The 25,815-nt window shown below is 57.4% G+C and overlaps 1 protein-coding gene across 2 annotated transcripts in view; it reads left to right on the top strand.

The window, feature by feature from the left end:
* The first annotated feature begins 260 nt into the window (after positions 1–260).
* Positions 261–25,815, top strand: part of LMX1B (LIM homeobox transcription factor 1 beta) — a 77,791-nt gene continuing 52,236 nt past the window's right edge. For both annotated transcript variants that reach the window (XM_081150553.1, XM_081150552.1), the window contains exons 1-2: positions 261–463; positions 1,266–1,452. In XM_081150553.1, the coding sequence (XP_081006679.1) occupies positions 325–463; positions 1,266–1,452 (326 nt within the window). In that variant the 5' untranslated portion in view covers positions 261–324. The remainder of the gene's footprint in view (positions 464–1,265; positions 1,453–25,815) is intronic.

Here is a 25,815-nt window from a genome sequence, read left to right as displayed (position 1 = left end):
TCCGTCTGCCGCCGCGGCCGCAGCCCAGCTCCGGGGCTGACAAGCAGGTGACAGAAGAGCCGGCGCGCGTGGCTGCGAGTGCCCGGGAGAGCGCGGCGCGGACCGCAGCCGCCCCGCCCGCCAGCACGACGCCGGGGCCCGGGGCCAGCGCGTCGCCTCTGCACGCTCGCCGGGGGCAGCCGGCGGCCCCGGCCGCAGCCCCAACCCCGCGGGAGCCGCGCCTCCCCGGCTCCGGGACGCGGCGGCGGCGGCGGCGGCGGGCGGGCAGGCGGGCGGGCGGGCGAGCACCCTGGCCGGCGGGGCCCGCAGCACGCCCCGCGTCCCATGGATATAGCAACAGGTCCCGAGTCGCTGGAGAGGTGCTTCCCCCGCGGGCAGACGGACTGCGCCAAGATGTTGGACGGCATCAAGATGGAGGAGCACGCCCTGCGCCCCGGGCCCGCCACTCTGGGGGTGCTGCTGGGTGAGTGCGGGGTCGGAACGCCCAAGCGGCCGTGGGCAGGAGACGGGGGCCTCGTCCCGAGGTGGAAGCAGGCGTCTAGGCCGACTGATAAATGAAATTGTTTGCAGGACATGGGGGTGTGGGGGAACCTAGAAAACTCCTGGAGTGATCACCAGAGGGGCAGCAAGCTAGACGGGCATCCTGCGGGGACAGGTATGCAGGGACGTCACCTAGGAAAAGGGAGGACAGGACAGCTCCAGCCTCCCCCACCCACCCCACCCCCATCTTCCACGGGCCTCGGATCCAGAGATGCCACTCTGGGCGGGAGACAGGAGGTGGGTGATGGAGAACCCCAGTAGCCCCCTTGGCAAGCTTGAAAGTAGTGCCAGGTCAGCTGGGGAGGGGGAGCTTATAAAAGTGTCCCCTGAGTCCCCCAAACCACAGATTTTGGGGAGATTGGGGACAGAAGACCACGAATGCCACTGTGGGGCGTGTCAGCCGGCGAGCACCCCGGCCTCACCTCGCCTGCCTCGGTGCCAGCCGGCTGCCCCGCGCCGTGCTGGTTCTCATGCGTGTTAATACCAGGCGCTGGACCTCGGGAGCAGGGGAGAGCGCCGCGCCGAGCCAGGGCTCGAGGCCCGCGGACTGAGACGAGCTACCCGAGGCTGCCCGGCCGTTGGCGCCGCGGCCCGGGGAGCGCGGGCGGCGGGCGGCGCCGCCGGGCTGCCCTCGCCCTAGGAGCCGGGGCTGCGCGCACCGGCGGCCGGGACGCGGGGCCGGGCCGGTGGGCGCTGACGGCCCGCTCTCGTCCTGTGCGCCGCAGGCTCCGACTGCCCGCATCCCGCCGTCTGCGAGGGCTGCCAGCGGCCCATCTCCGACCGCTTCCTGATGCGAGTCAACGAGTCGTCCTGGCACGAGGAGTGTTTGCAGTGCGCGGCGTGTCAGCAAGCCCTCACCACCAGCTGCTACTTCCGGGATCGGAAACTCTACTGCAAACAAGACTACCAACAGTAAGCGCCTCTGCCTTCCCCTTCCCCGCGCCGCCCCGCGCTCCAGCCGCGCGGGCCCGCGCCCGCCCCGCCGCCCGCTCCGTGCGCCGCTGGGCCCCGCAGCTCCGAGGGCTCCGCGCGGGCTGCGCGTCCCTGGCAGGGGCGAACCATCCCAGCCCGGCCAACGCCGGTGGGTGGCCGGGAGCCTCCCACAGCTCCTAGCTGCTGTCCTTTGTCCGAAAAACCTGCGCTGGGCCGCCGAGTTGGGGTGCGCGGGACAAGGCCCAGGGCCCGCTGGGGGATAGATGCCCCGGTCCTAGGAGGCCTGACTTGGGGATCAAGAATGGATTTCCAAACGAAAGCAGTGCTCTAGGGAGTCAGGCCCTGGCTGTGTGCTTCTCCAGCCCAAAGGCAGGGTTTGTGGAGGTTTGGGATTCCTGGAGCAAGGAGGTGGAGCGCGGGGATGCTGAACTGCCTGAGCGGCCCCCCACACCCCCTTTCTGCCAGGTGCCCTGCTGCATTTTTAGTCCCTGATGGAGAGGAGAGGATGCCCATCCTCCCCAAAACCGTTCCATGCGGGAATTCTGCGCCTATAATTTTTGTTGGCTGGAGAAGGTGTCTAGGAAGAGGACCTCAAGAGGTGGCAAACCACAATCTGGGGCTCCCCGTGGGGGTGGGGAACTGACCCAATCAGCCTTCCCCAGCAGGCTTTCTTTTTTGCAACATGTATGTGTTGGGGAGGGGTGGCCTGCTCTGCCTGGGTGTAGCTCAAGCCTCAGGGTTGAGGCCAGAGGCTGTGGTTTGAGCTCTACCTGCTGACTTTTGTTTTTAGCCGAGACTGTGGATTTGTCTGGCAAGGGGCTGGGGACGGATAAGAGTAGATGCGGCTTTTTTTTTTTTTTTTTTTCCCTTCCATCTGGGTTTTGTGCCTGGCAGTATGATTGACAAGGAGGCAGAGAGATGCAACAGCCAAAAGAGGGGTGTGGGAATCCCCAGGGCAGCATTGCGAAGGCAAGTGGGTGCCTGCGACTACTTTCTAGTGAGGCCTGGAAAACTCTTTCAGATGGGGCTGTGCAGGGTGGGTAGGCTGCTCGGGTGGTTTGGGGCTCAGAGGGGACTGTGTGTGCCCAAGCCTCTGGGAAACGGCTGGGCTGCTAGTGCCTGGTGGTCAGTGCAGCCTACCTGCTCTGCCCGGAGACTGTCTCTAAATCCAGGCCCTGATGAAAACTGGAGCAGCTGGCGTGCCCCTCCAACTACGTGGCTGAAGCCAGAACCCTCCAGAGGGCATCGGGTTCTACTCTGAAAGGCTCTGGCTGAGCCCTAGACGAGGGCCTAATCTGGCTGTACTCCCCTGGTCTGGGGGCCTAGCAAGAGCTGTTTTTTGTGCCTTGCTCTTCTTGCCGGCGGGGGGCTCTGCGGGCAGAAGCCGGGGCCAGATTCGGAGAGTCAGCTCTTTCTCTGGTCCCAGAGCCCAGCTGAGGCCTCCCACTCTGTGTGGAGAACCCCCGGATTAGGCACACTGCCGCTGATCCCGTTTGCACTGTGCCCTGGACCGATGGGTTTCTGGTTCCAGGAGAAGGTGAGGCCACCAGCCATCTCAGCCACAGGCAGGCATAGGGCAGCACAGATGGGGAAAGTGGTTTGGGGTAAATGTGGTCGGCGGCTTTGGGCCGGCCTGGGAGCAGCCCATCGGCAGAGCTCACCAGCCTCCAGCCTACCCAAGCCCTGTCGTCCCGCGAAGCCCTCACTTGCTTTGCCTGCCCAACCCGAGCTAGGCTCTGGCAGTGCCACTTCCACTCAGCTCAGCCACTGGCCTGGACCACTCAACATGTGGGGACAGGAGGCTCAGGAAGCTGGAAATGGGCCTCCGAGTCATTTGTGCAGGTTTTTGAAATTTTTTTTTTCATATTGGAAAGGCTCTTTCCAACCTCTTGTACAAATCTGCTCGTTCAGCTGCTCACCCTAACCCCCCATCACCGCCACCCAGTCATTTATGGAGCTTCTTTTTAAAACAAGAAGAGGATACCTCTAGTTCTTCAGAGCACAGAGCTATAAAGTCACAAAATCTGAACTGGATTTTCCGCCTTAGAGCTGAGTGACCCACCCCCTCATTTTACAAAACAATTAAACATTTGTGATTGCTTTGTCAAAAGTATATTTGTTTTAAAAAGAAAAAAGGCGCCTAACAGCTTTCTTCTTCAGTGCAGCAGGGGTGTGTTTGCGGGTCAGTTTTGGAGTAAGGCGAATCTCGGGTCGGAGTCTGGGTCCAGCAGGGCTGCAGCCTCCGGGCGGGCATCATTCACACCCCTCACGGTGCCCCCATCTCCCTCATCCCCTCTTTCTTCCAGTAACCCCAATTAGGTACCTGCACTAGGTGGGCTTATTTGGGGGCTGAGGAAGGGTTGTTATCAAGACAATCCTGGGGACAAATTCCCGGGGCGAGTCTCGCTTCAGCGTTTCTCGGGGAGAACCAGCCAGCGCAGCCAGGCAAGCAGGGGCTCACTGGGAAGCAGTGTTCTTTTCACAATAAAAATATATTTCACGATTTATTTTTTTTCTTTGAGGATCGCAGAGGCATATTTATTGCATCTGTGCGTAAATGCTTTCAGACGAGAATCCGGGCAAGTGGGCACAGAAACGTGCCTTCTCGATTTTGTCTTGTCTGTGCGTCAGCAGTATTGGGAAATTAACAACCCCCCAGCACTGTAACTTCTGAAAAAACGTGTCCTGCCCGCGAGGAGCAGCGGGGCTCGGTTCTTAGGAAGAGGTGGCTATTTTTCTTAAGCTCTTTTCCTCCACTCGACTTGTTTTCAAAGATCCTGGACACCCAGAAGCGCAGCATTATTTTACGCACCATGGGGGTAATTAATTGACATTGGGACGAATTTAATAGCATTTGATAAAAATCCACCGGCATGCCCTGCACAGGCAAAAAGAGCAGGGCCGAGACATTTGGCATTTTCACGTGTAACTCAAAAGTCTCCTTTTTCCCCTATGTGTTTTTTTTTGGGGGGGGGGCCTCCTTCTAAGGAAAAAAAACAAAAGCATCGGATTGTTCTCCTGTGCCCGAGGCTCTGGCCGCTCCGCCGCCTGAGCCCTTCGGACAGAAATTCTGGCTAGAAAACCAGGAGGAGATGTGGCCTCCAAATGCAAAATCATGAACACCCCTCTCCTTCCGCCACGGGAGAACACATGAACAAATGACAGCATACCGCCCCCCATTTTTTTCTTGGTGGCTTGGCCAAACAGAAATATGTAACTCTTTTCTCGCCGTCTGTGGCTCGTCTGGAAAGGGTTTCTATCCTGAGGAGGTGGCGAATTCCTGGAGGAGGCTCCGGAAGGGGGGAGGGTTGGCAGGAGAATCCAAAAATCTGTCACAAAATGGAGTCTAATCGCTTGTAAGACAGCTCCCAGGTCTGGCGACCCGAGACTCATCGGTGTGCGAGCGGGAGCCTGTGTGCGCAGAAAGACGCGGGGCTCCTGCCCGGCTGTGCACCACCGCGGCCTCCGGGGCTGGGTGCCCTGCAGCCATTGGGGCCTGCCCGGGTGCCCTCGCCTCTCCTTCGCAGTTACAGGGCCCCGCTGAGGGTCCCTTTGAGCTCATCTGCCCAGGTAGGATGCGCCAATCTTGGCAGGAGGGGGCAGCGAGGCTTTGATTGAGTTTCACAAAAAGCCATCTTGAGTCGCAGGGTGATATATATATATATATATATGTATTTTTAATTTACCCCAGCTGGCTGCATGAAGCTCCAGTGGCCCAACCCCACTCTTCCCAGCACATTCCTTTCCTTGGAAGTGTTTACACCGGGAAAGGCCTTCCTGGGAGGCTCACCTCCCCTCGGAGCACCAGCAGCGGCAGAGCCCGGGTGTGGTGCAGGGGAAGAGCAAAGTCGGGCCCCAGTCTTTTCTGGCTGCTGCATCTCCCAGCTTGGAAGGCCTCCCCCAGGCCTTACTGCAGGGTGCCAGTTACCAGCAGAACCCCCTCCACCGGTGGGTACTCCAGCTGGCATAGTCCCCGGACTCATTCAGGGCTGCAGACACCCCTGCCCCCAGCCTGGGATAAGGGCCTGTCCTGGAAATGGATCTCCCTGGAAGGCAGGGCCAGCGCTTTGCCTTATAAAAAGGCCTCCGTAGTGCTCTCCTTGGGGATCTGAGGGCTGAAGGGCTCACTCTGACAGCCCAAAGCCTGGGGACCCTCTGGCCCCTGGGAGGGCACCGCTCCATTTAACCCCAGCACCTTGGCTGTAGGCGGAAGGGTAAGCAAAGGCCTTCCTGAGGCTGCAGTCGTCTGCTGGTGAAGGGAGGCATTATTCATAGCTGACTCCTGGCTCACCCTGTATTCCCCAGGCTCTGGGCTTGTGTAGCCTAATTTGTTTGCCGCTTTTTTCTCGAGTGGGGGGAAGCAGGCTGTGAGGATCTCCTCTGGGTTATGTGATTGGTGACCCTCAGCTCCCTCCCTCCCAGTCTACTGGGGCCAGGCTGAGGACCACGCCGCCCTGAGACCTACCTGAGCCTCTGCTGTAAAATGGGGACTTCCCCACCTGGGGGAAAGTATTCTTATAAGGATTTGAGATAATGTGCCCCAAAGGACCTGGCATCTTGTTGTCTGGAAATTATTGTTGTTACTATTATCACCACCAGTGTGGCAAGGAATGCCTTGCCTTCAAGGACCCGCGCCAAACTGCCCGTGGTCGGAGAGAAGTGCAGCTGGAATGCGAGGCTTGCCTTGAGCCTCTCAGTATGGAAGCTGTGTGGAGGGCGCCGCTGGGAAAACCATTCCCTTTGCCTGGGACACTGATGAAAAGAGCTTTAGACTCTGAGGCAGACCTGGGTTCACCTCCCAGCCCCACCACTCAGCAGTTGTGTGATCTTAGCCAGGTGGCTGCCCATCTCTGAGCCATGGGTTCTCCATCAGCAAACTAGGGATGATGATGTCATTTCCTAGGGAGTTGTGAGGGTTACACAGGGCACCCAGTGGGGCTTCAGTAAGGGTTCCATATTCCATGGGACCCAGTATCCCCTCTCGTACCTCCAGAGAGGCAGAAAAACTTCTGATTGTAGGGGTAAGAACAGATGCCAACTGTGCCCTAATCAGGAAGAGCAGACAGCGGGGTGGGGCTGGCTGGCGAGCTGGCCTATTTCTTCTTGGGAGCCATGGTGGGTGGACGTTGGACCAGGGCAATGACCTTTCCACTGGGGAACAACTGGAATCTGCAGGGTTAGTTTGGAAAAGCACACTAAATATTATAATTTTGTATTTGGAAAACTGTTGGTGCTTATTGTGTTTGTGATTCAAGTGACAGGAAATAAAGCTCAAACATCTCTGAGACTGAGGGGGGGATTCAGAAGTGGAGGCGTATGGGGGAGAGATCCAGGGATCTGCGTGTTTCTCTGAAAAGAAGATGAAGTTTAAAAGGTGAGAAACACCAACCCAGGAGGTCACAAGGACCCTCCAGCCCAGGGAGGTTTTTTTAATGGGAAGGCAGTACCTCCCCAGAGAACTTCCTCTGTCCTGCGGCTGTGAGGTTTTTAAAACAAAAAAGGAAGGAAAAAAAACCCAACCCAGTACTACTTTGGCATTAGTTAGGCTGAGGAATGGAGGATACTCTCAACGACATGAGTTATAACTTCCAATTTGTTGGACACTACAGTCAGGCCTCAGCTTCAGGGGAGGGAGGAAGAAAGGGGTGGTGGGCTCATCCTAGGAGCCTGGGCGAGCTGTCAGTCAATGGGGGGTGCAGGAGGACCCTAGGCCCTTGGCTCTCTGGCTGACCCAGCCTTCTCCAACCCCTAGACTCTGTGCTGATGGCAGCAAAGAGCAAAACCAAAATTATATATATTTATTGCCACTGCAGTCAGAAGTGAGGAGGCGGTGGTAGTGAGGGGAGGGCCAGGCTGAAAACCATATTTGAAAAAGTTGCTTCACAAGGCAGAGGAAGCAAAGTGGCAGACGTTTGCCATTTCATCGACCGGCTGGTGTTCTCCATTCATGTCATAAATGTCTCCTGTCATTTGAAGCCAAAAGCAACATGATTTGGTTCCCTGGTGGCCTATAGGGTTTTTCTCTTTTTTTTTTTTTTTTTCTGCAGTAAATGTTTATTTGTTAATAATATACTTTAAACAGCCTAGCCTTGACCTCAAGTCTCTTGAAGCATCCATCTTCTCTCTGAAAAATCTTTCAAAGTTTGTGTAATTTTGGGGGGAAGGTGTAACTGACGGGGCAGTGAAGGGCCTGTGTTTGCTTTAACTACTGCTGCGTGGTGGAGTGTGGGGTATAAGGGGCCACTGTGCTCCGAATGGCAACTTTCTTGGGTTTCAGGCCTGGCTGACAGCACTTCCTCGCTGCCCTGTACCTTTGCTTCTCCTGATCAGTACAAATAAATTTCTGCGTGGGCCCTTCCTTTGTTATTCCCGGGGCAATATTCTATCCATTTCTGTTCGGCTTCTTGACTGGCAGCCGCTAGACCTGCCCGGTGGACCCTGGGGCCCTGAAGGGGGTTAGGAGCAGTGTAGGGGTCCAGAGGATATGTGAGTACATTGAAGGGGGGGGGCTTTGTCTCCATCCAGAGTCTGGCTCAGACAGGCCTGGACCCAGAGTGCTGGCTGATGGCAGCGCACCTGGCTGGCCCTGTACTTAGTGAGCTGGGGGAAGTGTCGCTGAAGGAAAAACCCGGTTCCTGGGGTCCGGTTCCAGGAGAAACAAAGATGTTTGCTTCCTGGCTGGCCTGTGCTATAAGAGGTTTCCCTGGGAACTGTGAGGTGGTTGCCAGCCGGGGAGGGTTTTGAGGGCTGCCCAGAGCAACAGAGGTGCCCACCAGGGCTGGTGGGAGTGAGGAGCACACGGAGCTGCTGGCTAGATGCAGAAAGCTGAGTGAGCACGCAGGAACACAGGAGGCCAGCCTCCTCCCACCCCCACCTAGGTGCCTCAGCCCCCGGCTGCAGCAGCAGTGATGGGAGAGGAGCAGCAGCGCTGGGCTGGGACAAGCTGGAGCTGGGTGTGACTGCTGCTCCCCCTCTCCTGCCTCCTCTCCTTGGGGACTCAGTGACTGTGGACATGTGACTCCTGAATTGCCTTACTTACTGGGCTGTTGGGGTGTGGGAGGCTGCCCAGACCTGGGGCTTCAGAGCCTGTGGAGATGGAGAGGACCAAGATGCTCTGCGGCCACCTCCTCCAAACGGAGGTCCCCTCTGTGGGACACATTTTTCTCAAAGGAGAGAGCAAGATTGCAATGACATCGGGGCTGGAGAAGGGCACTGGCTCCCAGTGACACGGGCCAAGGGCCTTTAGGGAAGGGCTGATGGTTCTTCTTGAGCCTCAGTCTTCTTCTCTGTGAAATAGGGGTGAGAATTCCAATCTCCCAGGGTAAAGAGAATTAATCTCTGAGGATAAACTGAAACAAATGCAAAGGTGCCAGCCTGCATTGGGCATTCAGTCAATGTATGTTTCCTTCCTGCCTGCCTGCCAGGGAAGTGAGCCGGAGCCGCCCTGCCTGGCAGGAATGCATTGTCTGCCTTGCGTGGGAGGCCTAGAGAGTGTAGCCTCCAAAACAGGCCTCCCCGAGGGGCCTGGCCCACCCTCCTGCTCCTCGGCCAGGTCTGGGGCCTGTGTTTGGAAATGTTCCCTTGAAAAAGGAATGGGGCAAGGCTGTCTGTCAGAAACTGGTCCTTGGAGGCAGGCAGTCAGCAGCCTGTGCATGGATGCCACGCACACCCCAGTACTACTGAGGCATGTAGGTCTCATTTTTTCTCCAACAGACTCTTGAACATGGCCAGTGTAGACGTGAACTCGCAGGAGCAGAGCCTTCCTGACCCCAGAGGGGCAGCCTCGGTGATGCACCTAGAAGGAAAAGGAGTTGGCCTTTCTCGAGTGCCTGGGATACGTGTATTGACCTTTATCGCTCTAGCTCCATGTGTAGGTGAGGAAACCGAGGCTGAAGGAGTTAAGGCACTTCCCCCAGGTCCAGAGTTACAATGCAGAGGATTTCCCCCAGGCGTGTCTCATTTCCCCAGCTGATGGCATCCCTAAATCCTCATGTCCTGACCTTCCTGAAGGTCCAGATTCCCACTCTGGACAGTTGGGATTCTCCCCAGAGCGCCCAGCCTGGAAGGTGTGGGGGAATAGCTGCGTTGGGAGGGGTGGGGTAGGGGTCACTGCCCTTTTCGCGCTGGAATGCCCAGTAGGGCCAGCCTTCGCGAGGGAAGGAAAAAGGTTAGAATAACTGCCTTTCTCCCGGTGGGAGAGCTTCCTCCGAGGCCGGGCGCGCGGGCGGGAGGTGGGGGGCGGCTCTCGGCGGTGTCCACCCGGGCCCTCCTCCGGGCCCACCTCTCGGAGGGGTCTTGCAGCTCGGTGCACCGGCTCCTCGGCTCCCGGGCTCCTCAGCCGAGCCACGGGGCGCCAGCGGCGGTTGATGAATTTCGGTGTCACCAGGGGTTTAGCCCGGATTTGGGAACCGCGCGCTCTAATACGCGCACACGGTCCTGCCCTTTCTAAAGCGCAGCCCTTTCACCCAGCCGCTGATTTATGAAGGAACCCGATCCCGGGACGGGCTGGGCTGCGCTGGCTGGAGCCCGGAGTCCGGGGCCCTCGCGACAGCCTTCGCGCTCCTCCGCGCTTCGGGGGAGGGGGCCCCTTGGCGGCTCCAGGTGCTCTCCTGGGCTGGACTTGGGGAGTCCCGCTGGGTAGGGCCTCCCACGGCGCAGGAGGAGCGAGTCCCCTCGGAGCCACTTACACCCGCTGGAAGGGACTGAGGCTGGCAGAGAGAGTCCGCATTTTCCTTCGGAAGGGCGCAAAGCCGGCGCCCCTCCCCGAGCCCTCCCGCCGACCCCCTCGGGCAGGCCCAAAAGCAGCGCGTTCGGGAGGTTTGTTTATTGAGGGAACAGAAAATTGGGGGGGGGGGGGGAAGGAGCCTAAGACCTTTTTCCCGCCTGAGAAATGTGCAAAGTCCCTCAGCTCCTGGAGGCGGCCAAGCGGCCGGAAAGCCGCGCTCTCGGCGCGCGGAGCCTCGGGCCCCAGCCCCCACCTCCCGCGCCCCGGCCCCAGCTCCGCGGGAGGGTGGAATTTTTTTTCAGATTTGGTTTGCGGGGGGGACATGTGGTTGTATCAATCCACAAATATTTACTCTTAACAGACTTGTATCTGTGGAGATTTCGAACAAAGACAGTTTAGGGGGATTACAAAAACCCTAAACCCCGTTTTTCCCCCGGACCTGGTGCTTTAAATGCCAATTACAGGCGAGCCATATCCAACAGCAACGGGGGGAGGCGGGCAGGGTCCGCGATGGGAGGGGGGGCGAGTCCAGCCATTAAATGTAACTTTTCATTATGAAAAGGATTTCGCCGGTTTTATCTTCTAATAAGATTATGTCACGAACACAAGTACCTAGGATGGTGCTGAGTGACAGGGCGCTGTCGTTTAATCAGAGGCTGCCCCGCTGGAACCGCGGGGCCCTTTGTCCGACGGAGTGAGCGACGGAAACTTGCCGTCCTAATCCCCTTATTCATGTCCAGCAGAGAAAAGGGGGCGAGCACCTTACAACCGTGTCCCCTCCACCCCTTCCGAGGGCAGGAGGAGGGGGGGCTCCGGCCTGTCGCCCCCCGGCGCCGCCGCTTCTTTCCAAGCGCCCGCCTGGGTCTCCCGAGCCGGTCAAGCGTTGCAGCAGGCAGGGCTGGGAGAAAGAACGGGTTGCTTTTCAGGAGCCTCAACTGTCAGCTTCCGGGAAATGGGGGCAACGGCCTCACCAACCGAGGATACTGGTTGGGGGCGTTGTTTTTTATTTTTTATTTTTTGCTTGCACTGACGGAGAGCAGGGCGCGCTCCGTCCCCTCTTCCCAGGAAGGGTGGCCCTGGGGGGTGCGCACCCGCCATCCCCCTGAGAGCGGGATTGACAAAAACCGAGAGGCCACGCGGAGATGCCAGGCTGGGGTCTTCCGCGGGGCGGATTTCGTTGGATCGCGGGGACCAGCGTTCCTGCGCTCGGACTCCTGCGCGCCTCGGGGTTGGACCTTCCCCGCCGCTCTCTCGGCCCGTTTCTTCGGAGGGCGAATTCCTTTGTTCAGCCCCCCGAGGAAACCCGCTTCTCCGCCGGGCCGTGGCGCCTTTATTCTCGCCACCACCGCCGCTTTCGCTGCCCCCGACCCGCAGCTTGCAGGGCTTTCCTGCTGTGCCCAGGCCGCGCAGACCCAGCCGGGTGCGCTGAGCGGGCCCTGGACGTGGCGGCCGCGCCCGAGCCAGGCTGCCCGCCGGACGGACCGGCCCTCGGCGGGCGCGCGGGCGCTGGGGCGCAGGCTCTAGGCGCGGGCGGGCGCCTCCAGGCACCGCGGGAAGCCGCGGGCTCCGGAGAAGCGGCTGTGCGCGGTTCCGGGTCGCTGCACCGGCTGGAGAAAGAAAAAAAAAAAGCAAAACCAACACCCAGCGAATGAAACCCGTGCGCCCCCACGTCTCGGTTTTGCGCCCCTCCAAAGGACCAGGCTGGCCACCTCCGGGCCGGCTCCTGCGCTCTCAGACGGAAGGCCGGGGATCACCGGAGCTGGGGGGGGGGGGGAGTGCTGAGGAATTTGCCTCTTATATACCCGGCTCCTGGGCATCCTTTTAAAGCTCTTTTAGGCTTTAGGCTGTGTTCAGGGCGGCCGCCCGGGGACCCCAGTGTGCCCCGGGAGTGCTCTGGAGACGCCTGGCTGCACGCAGTCTCCTCCCTCTCGAGCCCAAACTCCAGTACGGGGAGAATCGGGCTGAGAGCAGGGTGTCACCTCGTAAAAGCGACAGGCAAGGGCTGTTTTATGGGGAGGGAGAAGGGGCAGGATGTGATGCTTCCATCTCTGGCCGCACCGGGACCGAGAGCCCCGAGGGAGGGAGCCCTCTCCGGGCGCGGGACCTGGTCTGGGGCATAGGGCAGGGTCAGAGACCCCGGTGTCCGCGGCTGTTGGGCGTTGGGCAGGGCCGGACAGACCAGAGCTGGGAAGGGGACGGCCCACGGGCCGGGAAGCGGAGCTCACCTCCGCCCGGCCTCTCTCCTCTCTCCCGGATCCCCCTCTGCAGTCGCGGGCTCAGCCTGCAGCCCGGGCCCTGCCTCCCAGCCGGGGGCGGGGGGCGGGGGGGGGAGACTTTCTCCCTCGAAACACTTGATACCAACTTTGTTTTTTTGGCAAGAAAAATAAGCCTTGTTTGGAAAGGGTTGGGGGGGTCGAGCGAGCGAGGGAAGGAGCGAGCCTGCGGCAGAGCAAACTTTGCGGATTAGGTTTCAGCGCCTCCGCCCCACCCCCAGCCCCGCGGCGGTGATTTGTGTGCGGGGGTCTGTGACCCTGCGAGGCATCAAACGGCCCGCGGGAACCGGCCGAGTTCAGAGGGACAGTGGGCAGAGGGGCGGCCTAAGACAACGCAGATGGTTCATATCAGCCCTGCCGGCCGAGCCCTGGGCCCGCAGCGCCCGCCGCCCGCCCGGGCTCCTGGGCACGGAAGGGAAGAGACCTGGGGTCTTCAGGGGAGGCCAAGGCCTGAGCAGTAATAGGGGCCATCAATGCCCAGTGGGCCCCAGCTGAAAGGAGGCCGGGAAGCCAGGGACTGAGCTCCTCCACCGAGGTCTGACCCCGTCCAGCTCAGGAGGATCCTGGCCCTTCTGGTCTGCCTGCCCTCGTCTCTCAGAGCTGACTGGTCAGAAGGGAGATTCCCCCCCAAGCTCTGCCAAGTGGCCGCTGTGTATCCCACCCCTGCCCAGGAGGCAGCTGGTGCACATCCTGGTCATAGTGCCCCTCCCCCAGGGACCTTTAATAACCTTTTTTTTCTCAGGAGGTGTCCTGCCTGCAGCTGGCCTGCTGTGATGGGTTTGGGAAGCCCCCACCTCCCTCTGACATTCATTCATTCATTCATTCTTTCATTCATTCATTTACCACTGTGGCCCAGCACCTTCCCCTCCCTGCTCACTTGAGCCCGGCTGCCTGGCCTGGACCCTTCTCCTTTCTTCCCCCTCTCCCCAAGGGAAAGCTAAGAAGGACGTTCACTCATACCTTGGCCCAGAGCCTTTTGGGGGGGTAGGGCTCACACCAGCCTTAGCCTCTGAGCCTGCTGCCCGCCTCTTCCTAGAGCTGGAGCCCTGCTGGCTGTTGATACCAACAGGCCCAGGCCTCTGTGGCCTGATATTCAGGTCCTGGCTTTCTCTATGGCACCCAAGAACCCCCTTCGGTGACCACAGCAAGGGTGCAGCAGGGCCACACCCACCACCACACCAGGCACTGCTTTAGAATGTCCCAGCTGAAGGGCTCTTCAAGGTCCTTGCAGAAATGGGAAGACTGAGGCCCAGGTGTGGCCTAGACTTGTCCAAAAGCTCACTCAAGTGTAGCAGAATGGGGGCAGGAACCCCAGCCTGCCCACTGCCAGGTTAAGGATTTTCAGTGTGGCAACTCCACAATTCTTTCTAGAACCCTCTCCCAGATTCTGGCTTTAGCAGTGGCCTACTCTGCCCTCCCTAGACTGAGGTCACTGAGAGGAAAGGGTCCTTCGATTCTGGTTCCTGAGAGGGGCTAGGGGTAATAGGTGAACCTCCATGATGAAATATTTTGGGAGCTTTTCTCATAGCTTGGAACATGTGCGTTTGGGAATTTTATCTTCTAAATTGGGACACTGAAGGACAAGAGCCAGGTGAGCACAATGCCACATCCCACCATCCCTTCATCTGATGTCTGACTCCCAAACACCCTGGGCTTGGCCCTTCCTCTCTGCACTGACTGGGGGGGGGGGGGGGCGGGGAGCAGCGGGCTGCCAGGACCTCTTGGGGCTCTGTCTCCCAGAGTCCCTACCTTGGGGAAGCAGCCGGCTGGGTCATCTGTACATGGAAGACACATCTGTCCTCCACATGTTGGAGGCCAAGCAGAGGACATATGGTTTGGGACGTGTTATCTTAATCATATTTATTAGCCAATCCTGAAATAAAAAAAAATTGATATTGTTACAATTCGGAAAAGATCCCCCAAATCTACAGGGTGACAGATCAGCTCAGGCTGCCAGCAGCAGCCAGTGTTCTTTCAGCTGGGCTCAGAACATGGCTTTGGAAGTTCTTGGGTTGTTCTGGTGCGATGGAGTCTCTATGCTGTGAAACAACACTTACCGCTTTCATTTTCTCGGGCAGAGATCTGAAGCAGAATTAATTACCTTGCCTTGACTGATAGTTGTTCTGTTGGAGTATGGTTCTAATCCTTATTAACATTCTCTAAAGTCAGGCATGAAATATGACTTTTACAACACACTCTTTGGCATATGTTTTTCTTTCCCAGGATATTTTTCAGGCTATCTCCAAGCGCACTGCTGTTCATTATTTTTGCCACAGGTCTAAAGTCGCCAGCCCTGAAGCCAGTCCCGCACAGAGCACAGCCAAGGGGGTGGAGGGCGGGAATGACACATCTCCGCTCACGACGCAAATTGCTTCTGATTATTGAGCTTTGAATGTTTTCCTCCATCATGTTTTTATTAAAAACTCCAGCAGCACATTTACCCTTGATGGTGTCTTCATTTAGGTTAAAAAAAAAAAAAAAAAAGCCAGGAGTTCCCCTTTCTATAGCAGTATGTAAAGAAAATAATTCTTATGACCACAAAATTACCGCGCAAACCTGGTTCTAGTAAAGCTGGCCCTGCTTTGACAAGCCCAGCAGGCTGGGAGTTTTTTTCTAAGTGCTCCAGCTGCTGGGGAAACAGACCAGGGAGGAAGCCCACAGAAGCCTCTGTTCTGCAAGGAGCTGGGGGTGCCTCTCAGAAGCTAACACTTCCCGAGTTTGTGAGCTGCAGAAGGGAGCCTGGCTGCAGGGGGCTTGCTGACAGGCAGACTCAGCCCCCTGAGCACAGGGCAGCAGCAGCTAATGCGTAGTGAGTGCCGGTGGTTACCACACATTACTGCTCTAAGCGCTCCTGGTCTTCACCTGCGCCGTGACCTAGGTACCATTATGATTTTCGTTTTTGGAGAAGACAACCAAGGCACAGAGAAGTTGAGTAACTTGCCCAAGGTCCCACAGCTAGTAAGTGGAACTGGGATTGGAGAAACTTTCAGCAATCCTTTGGGGAGACAGAGTCTGGCCCCTTGCTGAGTTTAGTGCCCCTGTGTAGTTGAGCACCAGAGCTCATTGTTATTTGTTGAATGAATGCCTCATAATTAACGGCCAATATTCACTGCTGCCTGTGGTAAAGGTTTGATGGGGACTCGCTCACTGAATCTTCTCACTGCCGCAGGGCAGGCATTATTATTATTTTCCATTTTGCAGCACTCAAGCTTGACCTGAGAGGCGCAGTTATTTCCCCAAGGTGACACAGCTTCAGATGGCAATGCAATGATAAGAGCTACCACCTACTGGGCACATGCTAGGTCTGTGCTAGGGGCCAAGCCCTCAGCACTCCAGATCTTGATGAGAGTTCCTAAAAGCTCTGTTCTTTACCCTGGTTTCCAGGTGGCAGAACTGGGGCTCAGAGAGGTCAAGCCACACACCCAGGGTCACACAGCCAGTTGAGAGCTGCGCCGTCATGAAGCCAGCATCTGCAGGTGCCAAGATTTGTCCTCTGGACCCTCCTCTGCCTTGAGGGGCCTAGGGTTAGGGGAGCACTCAGACGAAGCCTTCTTGGTGGGTCTCACTTGGGGTGAACAAGTACCCTGGCATTAGATGGGGCATATTTGGGTGTTGAGGGGAGACATGTGTCTGTGCCCTGCCTCATCGTACAGATGAGTGACCAGGGCACAGAAAACTTAAGTGACCTGCCCTGGGTCACACAGCCAGTGAGCAGCTGATGGGAATCACACTCAAGTGTCTGACTTTGGGGTGGTGAGTGCTCAGCAGCAGCAGCATTGTCGCCATCACACATGACCATTGCTGAGTGCCTTCTGAGAGCTTTGTACATACACCAGGACAGCAGGGAGGTTCAGAGAAGGGAGGTGATTTCCCCAAGATTGCACTTTAATGTACAGTTGGCTACCCGGAAGGATGTTCCCTCCAGCTCTGGGCAGGGGACAGGGGAGCAGGCCCACCCCATGATTGGGAGCTTGGCCAGCCCTCACAGGGCCACCTTTACCCCTGTCTTGCCTTCGGGGCTCAGGCTGAGGGTCCAACAGCTCAGGGCAGGCGCTGTCTGCCCTTTGAAGGGGATAGCCGCCTGAGTGTGTCACTTTGAACTGCAAAGGGGCCTGTGGTGAGGGCTCGGCCCCCTCCCACATGCCCCCTCCGCCCACCCCTCCAGGTCTGGTTCCAGTTGGCAGGCCTGGAGCCAGAAGGGCAGGCAGGGCGACGGCCCCCCTGTGGGATGTCAGCCTGATAAGTGAGCAGCGGCAGACCCCTGGAGGAGGCCGGAGCTGGCCGCCCACTGGTCCAACCGTCCACATGGCGAGAGTTCAGGCCAGTCACTGAGGTGCCATCCTCCCACAGACGTGCCCTTGTGGCTGCAGAAAAACAGTTCCCTGAATGTCAAAGATTTAAATTAAAATAACAGTAATAATAGTGCTAATAATATTAACTGGTAAAAAGAAACATTTTGCTCCAGGGCACAGGGATATTAGTATCATGGAATCAGCCATGTCCTCTGCTTGGGGAGTGCTTGTGGCAGGAGGCCAGGATGGGTACTGGGTAAGAGACTGCTGCCTCTCTCCGGGAACCCAGCTGGGGGCCTTTAGTGGCTCAACCAGGCCCTGGCTAAGCTGCCCCCAGAGAGCTCCTGGTGTGGTGAGGAGTGGGGGCAGAGCTAAGCAGAAATCATGCCACACAGCCCCTGTCCTGGAAATGTTGGCCTCTTCTCTGATCTTGTGAACCCAGAGCTGATTCCTTGGGAGGCCGACAACTTCACCAGATTCTTAGCCATGTAGACAGAGGAAAGAGGCCAGTGCTTTGGAGCCTCAGGGTTCAAAGTTTCCTCTAGACTCTGCCACTTACTGACTGTGTGACTTTAAGTTAGATGCTTGACCTCTCTGTGCCTCAGTTCCCTCAGGGTCAAACACCTGCCTTAGGGCAATAATGAGCTTTAAAGGAGAAAGCAGATGCAGTGTCCTCCTGTTAGGTGTGTTACTGATGCTCCCATTGTTCTTTGTGTTGGGCCTGAGCAGGCATCTGACTTTGGCTATATGTGTCAGGCAGTTTCTTTGGTAGAGTTCTCTGTGTGTACCATGCCTCAGCTGGAACAGAGCATGATGCATAGTAGGTGCTCAGTTAGTATTAAAAGAAACTATAAGGGAATAGCTTGGGGGCTAGACTGGCTGGGCTGGTCTCCAGGCTCAGCCTCTTTCTAGCTGTGTGACCCTTAGCAAGTTCTTAGCCTCCCTGAGCCTCTGTTCCCTTGCTGGTAAGTGGAGATAATCAAAGAGCCTAGCTTCTGTGTTTGTAGTAAATGAAGTGATGAATGCAAAGAGCCATATCAGTAAATGTGAGCAATTTTTGTTTGTGAGAAGGGCCATGGGCAGAGGGTCTGGTTATAACACAGGACAGCAAGAGTCTATGTGCTGGGCTACCCTGGGCAGCTACCTGTGAGAAGGAATGCTAGAACTGAGGAGGATTTGGGGAGGGCAGTGCAGGTAGGCGCACTGGTAGCCGGAATACTAGGGGTTAAACTGGTGGCCCGAGAAAAGTGGGCTGGGACAGTGAGTCTGGCTGGAGGGGCTGCTTAGGGGCTGCTGGGACATGGGGCTGCAGAAGGGAGGGGGGATGGTAGCTATGCAACAGGGTTTGGATTTTATCCTGTGGGCAGGAGGGAGCCATCGAAGGTTATTGGACAGGGGGTGACAGGAGTGGAGAGGCACTTTATGGAGATGACACTGGCAGCGTGTGCATGAGATTGGAGACTAGAGACTGTCTCTTTGGAGGTGAGGGCAGTAGAGGGGACTGGAAAGGGGACAGATTCAAGCCAAATCTAGGAGGCTATTCTGAGGATTGAGAGGAGGAGATGGGACAAAAGGAGAGTCAAAGAGGCTTGGGGTTTGCAGCTAGGTGATGGAACCCCAGGTTGTGAGCACTCTGGGCTGGTTCGAGCAAGGGTGACCTACTTGGCTGAGTCCTTGACAGGTCCTACTTCATGGGTATGTGATCTGTGCAGTTACACAGGCCCTGCACTCAGGGCTCTGCTTGGGTTAATGCTCTCCTGTCGCCCTCTTGAAATTCTTAATACTTTATGAACACATACTCTGGGTTTTCATTTTGTACTGGGCCCTGCAAACTATGTAGCTGGTCCTGGTTCCCTGAGTCTCAGGCTATGGCCTCTTGAAATGGAGGTCTGAGTGGGCCTGAGCTAAAACCAGGCCTGCAGGAAAAGAACTCTCCCTGATCCTTTGGCCTAAGGCCTGTTCTCAAATGTCTTCTTCCTCCTGGCTATCAGCGTGGCCTTCCAGGCCCTCCTCAGTCCCCCTCAGTCCCCACCCCCTCTGTGCTCAGCCATGAGCTCACCTGCTGTTCCCCACACATCTCTGACACTTGTCCACATCTACATCTTGCTCAGGCTATAATGGTTGTGTAGTATATGTCCCTTGTCTTCTGCTTCTCGAAAAGTCCTCCTTCTTAGAAAGCTTGGCACAAGAGTCACCAGTTTCAAGAAGTCTCCACCCCAACCCCTTCCCCAAGCCTTAGGTCTGTCCTGCAGTGCTTGTTAAACATGCAGATTACAGATTCCTAGGTCTGGGCAGACTTGAACTCTTGAGGTAAAGCCTATGAATCTGCATCCCTAGCAGGCCCCCTGGGGGTACTCGTGTACACTGAGATCTGAGAACCTCTGCCCAGGGTATCCCCAAGCCTGGCCCATGGCTCAGTGTCTGTGTGTGAGTGAATGAATGAGTGGCGGTAGTTTCCCTATGGCCAGGCACATTGCCTGGCATGGCATGGCATGGCATCGGGTGGGTGACTCTGGATGGATGGGTGGGATGGCAGCAAGTGTGGATCTGGAGGATGGGTGGGAGGACACCTGGCCCATCCTGGAGACTCTTGCTGGGCCAAGGCTCTTCCCTCTTCCTAAAACCCCAGGATGTGGAGGCAGGGGCCAGGCAGCCTACAGTGGGAGCCGGAACGGGGCATGGCAGGACAGAATTAGTGCCCTCTGGGAGGCAGGAAACAAGCAAAGGTCATGGGGGTCCACCGGCATCCTCCGTCCAGCATCGCCCCCATCTCCACCACATCCCATGGCCACATCACAACCAGGTCTGACTCTAGCCCCTGCGTCTCCCTGATCCACCCCCATACTCCTCTTCCAGACAACTGCTTGTCATCCACTTGCTCACTGCCCACACACCATTGTCACACGGGGGAGCAGGTAGAACATCCTGGGGCTCTCACAAAGGCAAGGGGGTGGACTATGGGGATTGGGGGGATCGGAAACAGGTCCATAGAGGAAGTAGATATAAGAAGTTTTTGAAAAACCAATTGCAACCGGAGGGGAAGGCAGTCCAGGCTAAGGGTACTATTTGGGCAAAGGCATAGAGGCTGACAAGCCCAGACCATACTAATATTCTCTGCACAGGCCTGCTGACACAACACAGTCATCCATGACCTTGGAGGTTCAAAGGAAAAAGTGTGTTTCAGAGCCTAGTAGTTCTTATCTTGGTTCCATCACTTCCCGTTATTTAACCTCAGTTTCTTCACCTGTAAACTGGGCAGCCTAAAAGCCCACATCAAGATTTCCAGCAAGTGAAGAGATGGTTGTTGCTGTTTATCATCATCATTGTTGTCATCATCTCACAGATTGCAACTGAGGAAACTGGAGCCCAGAGAGGTTAAGTGGCTGCTCTGAGGTCACCCAGCTGGGAAGTAGGTGGTTTGTACTCAGACCTGACTGCTAATAATTCCAATAATTCTTGGCATCATGGGTGCTGCCTCCCAGGAAGGGAGGTGAGACCCTGAGGCCTGATTTGAACCCAGGCAGCCTGAGCCAGAGGCTGTTCCATGGGCTTCTGGCCCTTCAGTGGTGGACAGTGGGGGGCATCCCCTCCCATGGCCCAGGATGGGGCACTGGAGGTGATGAATGACAGAGCAGCAGCTGTGTCCTACTGAAGGGCATCCCAGCATCCCCAGGGTTCTCTGGACATCCATCATGCCGGTCCCCTCCTGTGATGACCCTCTGCAGGCCTCAGTCTCACATAGGAGCTAGGACCCCACTGAGTTCTTCCTGGTGTTTACAGTGAGGCTACTGTGTGCCTCGTGTTAGGTACTAAGAACACAAGGCAGACACAGTCCTGTAGTCGCTGTCCAGTGGGAGAGAGGGGCACATCCCTGGCAGCAGCTTGCTAAAGACTGAGGGAGGAAGCATGGGCCATTGAGGACTCTTCTCCCAGACTGGGGGGTAGGGTGGAGGAGGGCTTCCTGGAGGAAGAGCTGTCCATGCTGATGGCAGAGGGATTATCTAGGTAAAGAGGGGAAGGGAGCAGCTTTTGGACAGAGGGAACAGCATGTGTGAGGTCCTGGAAGTGTGCTGTGCTCTGGGTGTAGGGAGAGGTCAGATCACACAGGATCTTAGAGGCTGTGCTGGGGAGTCTGGCCTTTACTCCAGGGGCCACTGGAAGCCCAGATAAATTCTAAGTAGGGGAGTGTCAGTGGTCAGATCTGAGCACGAAATTCACTCTGACTGCTGAATGCATTGCAGGGAGAGCAGGGCAAGGCTAGGGAGGAAGCGGTGGAGGTGGAGAGGGCACGTTGCAGGGCAGTGCTCAGGTGTGCGCAACTGAATGCCCATGGCTGTGACTCAGATGGGCATGCGTGTCTCTCTGCGTGTCAACAGACCCGAACTTCGTGAGGGCCTGCCTGTGGTGGGCACTCAGAGAATATGTGTGGGACACATGTCAGTGGGCAGTAGGCATCCACCATGTCTCTGTGTGCGTGCGTCTGGGCACGCGTCTGTGTGAGTTGTCTATCCGTGTCAACAAGGGTTAACTGGTGTGTGTTAACACTGGTATTGGTGTATGTGGGCACACGGCACGTTGTGAGATGGCAGCCCTCGCTCCAGCCACGATGCCTAGGAGAGGCCCAGGAGCCCTGAGCAAGAGGGCAGAAAGCTGCTGGTCTCGGCTGAACCAGCCAGGCCTAGTGTAGATACCAGCCACTCTTGGCACCCTGTCCCCAGCCTGGAGCTGCCAGCCCCACCTCTGTTTAGCGTTAGTGCCACGTTGTCTGTAATGGGGTTATCACTGCTGTAAATCACCCCAAAGTGTTCAATCACTGCAGTACCTGCCTGGCTCCCTGCGGCTGAGCTGTGGCTGGCGGTGGTGGGCGTGTGCGCGGGCGACCTGGAACAGCAGCGTCTGGGGGCAGCGTCGGAGGAGGCAGGCTCAGAGCCTTCGCCAGAGCCACGGCTTATTGTCAGACGCTCAGTGCCAGCGCAGAGCCGGAGAGGGACGGCGCCTGGGTCAGCGTGTGTGTCCCTGCGTGTGCTGCTGTGTGTCTGGATGTGCTGCTCCGCGGCGTGTCCCGTGCCCGCGCATCCTGTCTGCGCCTGCGACAGAGTGCCTGCCTGTCGCCGTGTCAGTGAGCTCGGGTGTCTGTGCGCATGCATGTGCGTGCCTGTGCCTGTGGCAGCGTGGGAGGGCGTGCTGCCTGTATCTCAGCGCACACGGACATGGGCAGTTCCGTGGTGCGTGATGTGTGCGTGTGTCGTTAGGATGCTGTGTGTGAAGGTCCTGGCCATTGTGGGTTGAGATGGCAGGGCATGGGGAGGGTGTACACATGCATCAGAGAGGCACTGAGTGTGTGTGTGTGTGTGTGTTTGGACGTGGGTTGGATGTGACAGGAGGAGCAGCAGATGGCCCCTCCTGGCCTGTGACGTCTGTGGCCAGCTACGAGCCCAGCCCAGGTTCCGGCAGGAATTTCCTCTCACCTTTATCATGGTCAGAGGGTGGAGGGTGGGGTGTGATGATGGATGACTGCTGGGGCTGCAGAGGAGCTGCAGAATGTGGGCGCCCTCTTCACTCCCTCCCTGAGGTGGGAACAGTCCGCAGCTCCTCCCCTCTCCTCCTCCCCCCTTTCCTCCTCTCCTCCAGTACTGGGCCCAGGCTTAGCTTTAGAACCAAAGGTGTGGGTACCCAGAAAGCATCCCCAAGTGGGGCCCAGACCCTGGGAAGGGACACACACTCCCCCTTCTCTTCCATGGCCTCAACTAGGGGGTCTACTTTGGACTTGGTCAGGAAGCCTCATCAAGGTCCCAGGCTGGGGTCTCAGGGCCCAGAAGTAAGGAGGGGGGTCAGATGGCACAGTGCTAGGCAGGGGAAGGTTCCTGGAGCCCAAGGAGCCCCCAGTCCAGGTGAGCCCCTGCTGGTGTCCCTGACAGATGGGTCAGGACAGGTGTGCTCCAGTTGGTGTGCCGCAGCTGGTGTGTCCTCACAGGTGTGCCCTAGCCCATGGCCCCCAACAGGTGTGCCCTGACAGGTGTACACTGACCAAGTTTCTCTGGGCAGAGGGGTGGAACCGCCTGCTGGGCTCATGAGGCCCCCAATCCCCGCTGGCCTCTGCAGCCACCCGCAGCCTGGAGACCACCTCCACCACCACTGCCGTGCCCTCGGCCCTGCCACCCTGGGGAGCTGACCCCAACCCCACCTGGTCCCCCATGTCCCAGCGCAGGGGCTCACAAAGGGAGAGGAGGGAAGAGAAAAATCGCAGAGATTTGTCTTGTCTCGGGCTGACAGCGGAGCGAGTGATTGCCAGGCCCGCTTGGCAGTTTTTAATCATTTTATCTCTGTTCTCGGCTCTCGGGGGAGACAGCCAGTGCTTAGCAGTCTGCTCAGAAAGACCTCGGGGCGCGTGGCGCAGCGGCGGCTCCGAGCTCCCATTATTAGCTGTGCTCTTCGGAGCGCGCTCCGATCTCTCCCGGGGGAGCCGGTGAAAAATTAACACGGGCCGGCGGCGCGGGCGCCGATGTAACTGTAATTACTCCATTGATATTCCTCACACAATAGCGCTGTCATCAGTCATTTACATAAACTTTCTCTCCTCAAAGGCGGGCGGAGGTGCCTAATCCTATTGGTGCTTCCACTGCATGCATTATACATGGCCCGGCTCCTGGGGGGGGAGAGGAGTGAGAGAGGGAGGACCGAGGGGAGGGAGGGGCTGGGAGAGGCCGGGAGGAGAGGAGGGGAGGAGTGAGAATAATTGGGAGAGAGATGGAGCGGAGAGGCGCTGAGGGGGCGGGGCAGAGCCCGAGAAACCCTGAAGAGGGTGGGGTCCTGTGGGCTGGGGTCCTGCTCCTCCTGATGAGGATCCCACTGAATCCAGGCCCAGCCCTCCAGGGTTGGGTGAGGGCAGGTCCTGGCCAGTCTGCCCCTCAGCGTCTGTGTGTCCTGGGGCAGGTGAACCTGAACCTCCAGGGACCTCCAAGAAAGCCTGGCCCTTCTCCCAGGACCATCCGCATTTGACCCACTGGGGGCCAGGCTCTAAGGCCCACTGGGCCTCTGGACTCTGGCTGGAGGCTTTTCAGCTGCTAAAGAGTTAAAACCTTCCTGGAAATTACCCCGTAATGACCTAATTAAAGACTTCGGGGCCACCTTCTCTAGGGTGAAAGCTAATAACACCACCCAACAATAATAATCTCGGTAGAGCCCCCCCAGCCGTTATTGCTGCAGCCTTGCCCCCCTTTCCCACCCCCTCCCCTGCCCCCCTGCCCTGGTCCTGCCAGTGCAAGCTGTTGGTGCCTGGGGAGGAGGGCCTGGGACTGAGCCCTCCAGCTGGGCAGGGAAGGGCTCAGGAGGGGACCAAGAGGGAGAGGCCCGGAATAGTCAAATTTCTGTCGCTGAATATTTAATGAAGCTTGCGCGGTTTATTTGGTTGGCCTGTCGATTTTTATTCTTCTGTCAATAGCTTCTCATATGTGGGGCTGTGATGATCTTTAGCAGGGCCTCTCCAGGGACGGCTGCCACTAAATGCAATTATGGATTTTATACCTCAATGTGTTTGATATTTCCACTGATCTAATTTGCAGCCTGGTAGTTTATTGTTTGGCATTTTAATGGCGTTCAAATGCTATGGGAAATTTGATTTCTTTTTATAATTCCTCCTTAACGCAGTTAATGCGGGTGGCGGGATGGCCCAGATTTTAGAGCCCAATGTATAGAAAGAAGGGGGGGAAAGAACACACCCTTGTATGCATTTAAGGATGTGTCCATTGAAGGGAGAGCTCCCTTTGCGCCATGGGCCCAGGTGCCTGCCTGCCTCTCTGCTGGCTGGCCTAGGGAGCTGGAGCAGAGGGGTGGGGAGCTGATGGTGGCACCCAGGGCTCAGGTAGAGGGGCCAGCAGGCAGTCCTTTACTCCTGGTGTCCTGAGCTCCATGGACTGTAGACCTTGTCAAGGACCTCTTCAGTTGGCTTTTGGGTCCCTGCCCTGTCTAGTTTTGAGCAGCTGTGGAGTCAGGGAGTTCATCCCTCCATTGCCACCCATTTTTGTGACCAGTATCTAAGGGAAGGGGCTGCACCAGTCCTGGGCCTTTGAGACTGGGGGTGACTCTGTGACATGCCTGTCATCTCTAACAAGTCCTTGTGGGGCCTCAGCCACATTCACCAAATGTATTCACTCTCAAGTCCCAGGTCAGGGATGTTTCCAGTTTTGCCCCTGCCTGTGCCTCTCCTTCCCTTCCTGGCCTCCTTGTGAAGGCAGGGCCACCCGGGTTCCTGGAGGCTGTGTGGGCCTTTTCTAGGCTGGACTAGAGCAATGAGGAAACTGACGTCCACAGAGCAAGGGGGAGGTCTCCAGCCTCCTTGGGGCAGCTCCCCCAGCTGAGCCACCTTCTTTCCTGACAGTGAGTCCACTGGCTGGGCAGCTGGCCAGGAATGACCTTGTGCCCTTGGTTAGCTGGGCAGGCCATGGAGGACCCTGGGGAGCCTACTCCCAGGAGCTGCCGGCCACGGCAGGACAGCTTGGGCTGGACTCCCGGCCGTTCTAGATTTTCTAAAACATCTCTGGATAGAGTCTAGAAAGGCTCGGGAACCTCTTCCAAATGGCCTGCTTGGAAGTGAGCTGGGCAAATGGTATAAGACAGGTAGACCTGGTTTCCAGGGCTCCATCAGACATGCCAGGAAGCTGCACCGGGCTCAGTGAGGGAGCTCATCCTCAGGCCTTCCGGGAAGGGCCTGTCCAGGCTCCCTGTGGCCTGCAGACCTCAAGTTCTGGTTTGGAAGATCCCCTTTCCTAGAACACAATGGAGCCTGAACTCCAGGACTCTGGGGAGGCAGAGAGAATTCGAGTTGCCCTTACTGGACACTCACTGTGCACTGAGCACTGTGCTTGGCACTTTGCGCGTTGCATCCTCAGGAAGTGTAGGTACCACTATTGTCCCCATTTCACAGAGGCACACACTGAGGCTCTGAGAGTTTTGCAACAGCTGCCTGCGGTCACAGCTAATCAGGACCAGGATGGAAACCCAGGTGGGTGTACCTCTAGGCCCGTCTTTTAGCCGTGGTGCCTGAAAGTATGGT

The sequence above is a fragment of the Miniopterus schreibersii genome (genome assembly GCF_964146895.1).
Source record: "Miniopterus schreibersii genome assembly, chromosome: 11".
In the NCBI taxonomy this organism is placed as follows: Eukaryota; Metazoa; Chordata; class Mammalia; order Chiroptera; family Miniopteridae; genus Miniopterus; species Miniopterus schreibersii.
Note: the sequence above shows the minus strand (reverse complement) of the source record. Positions and strands in the feature narration are given on the sequence as shown.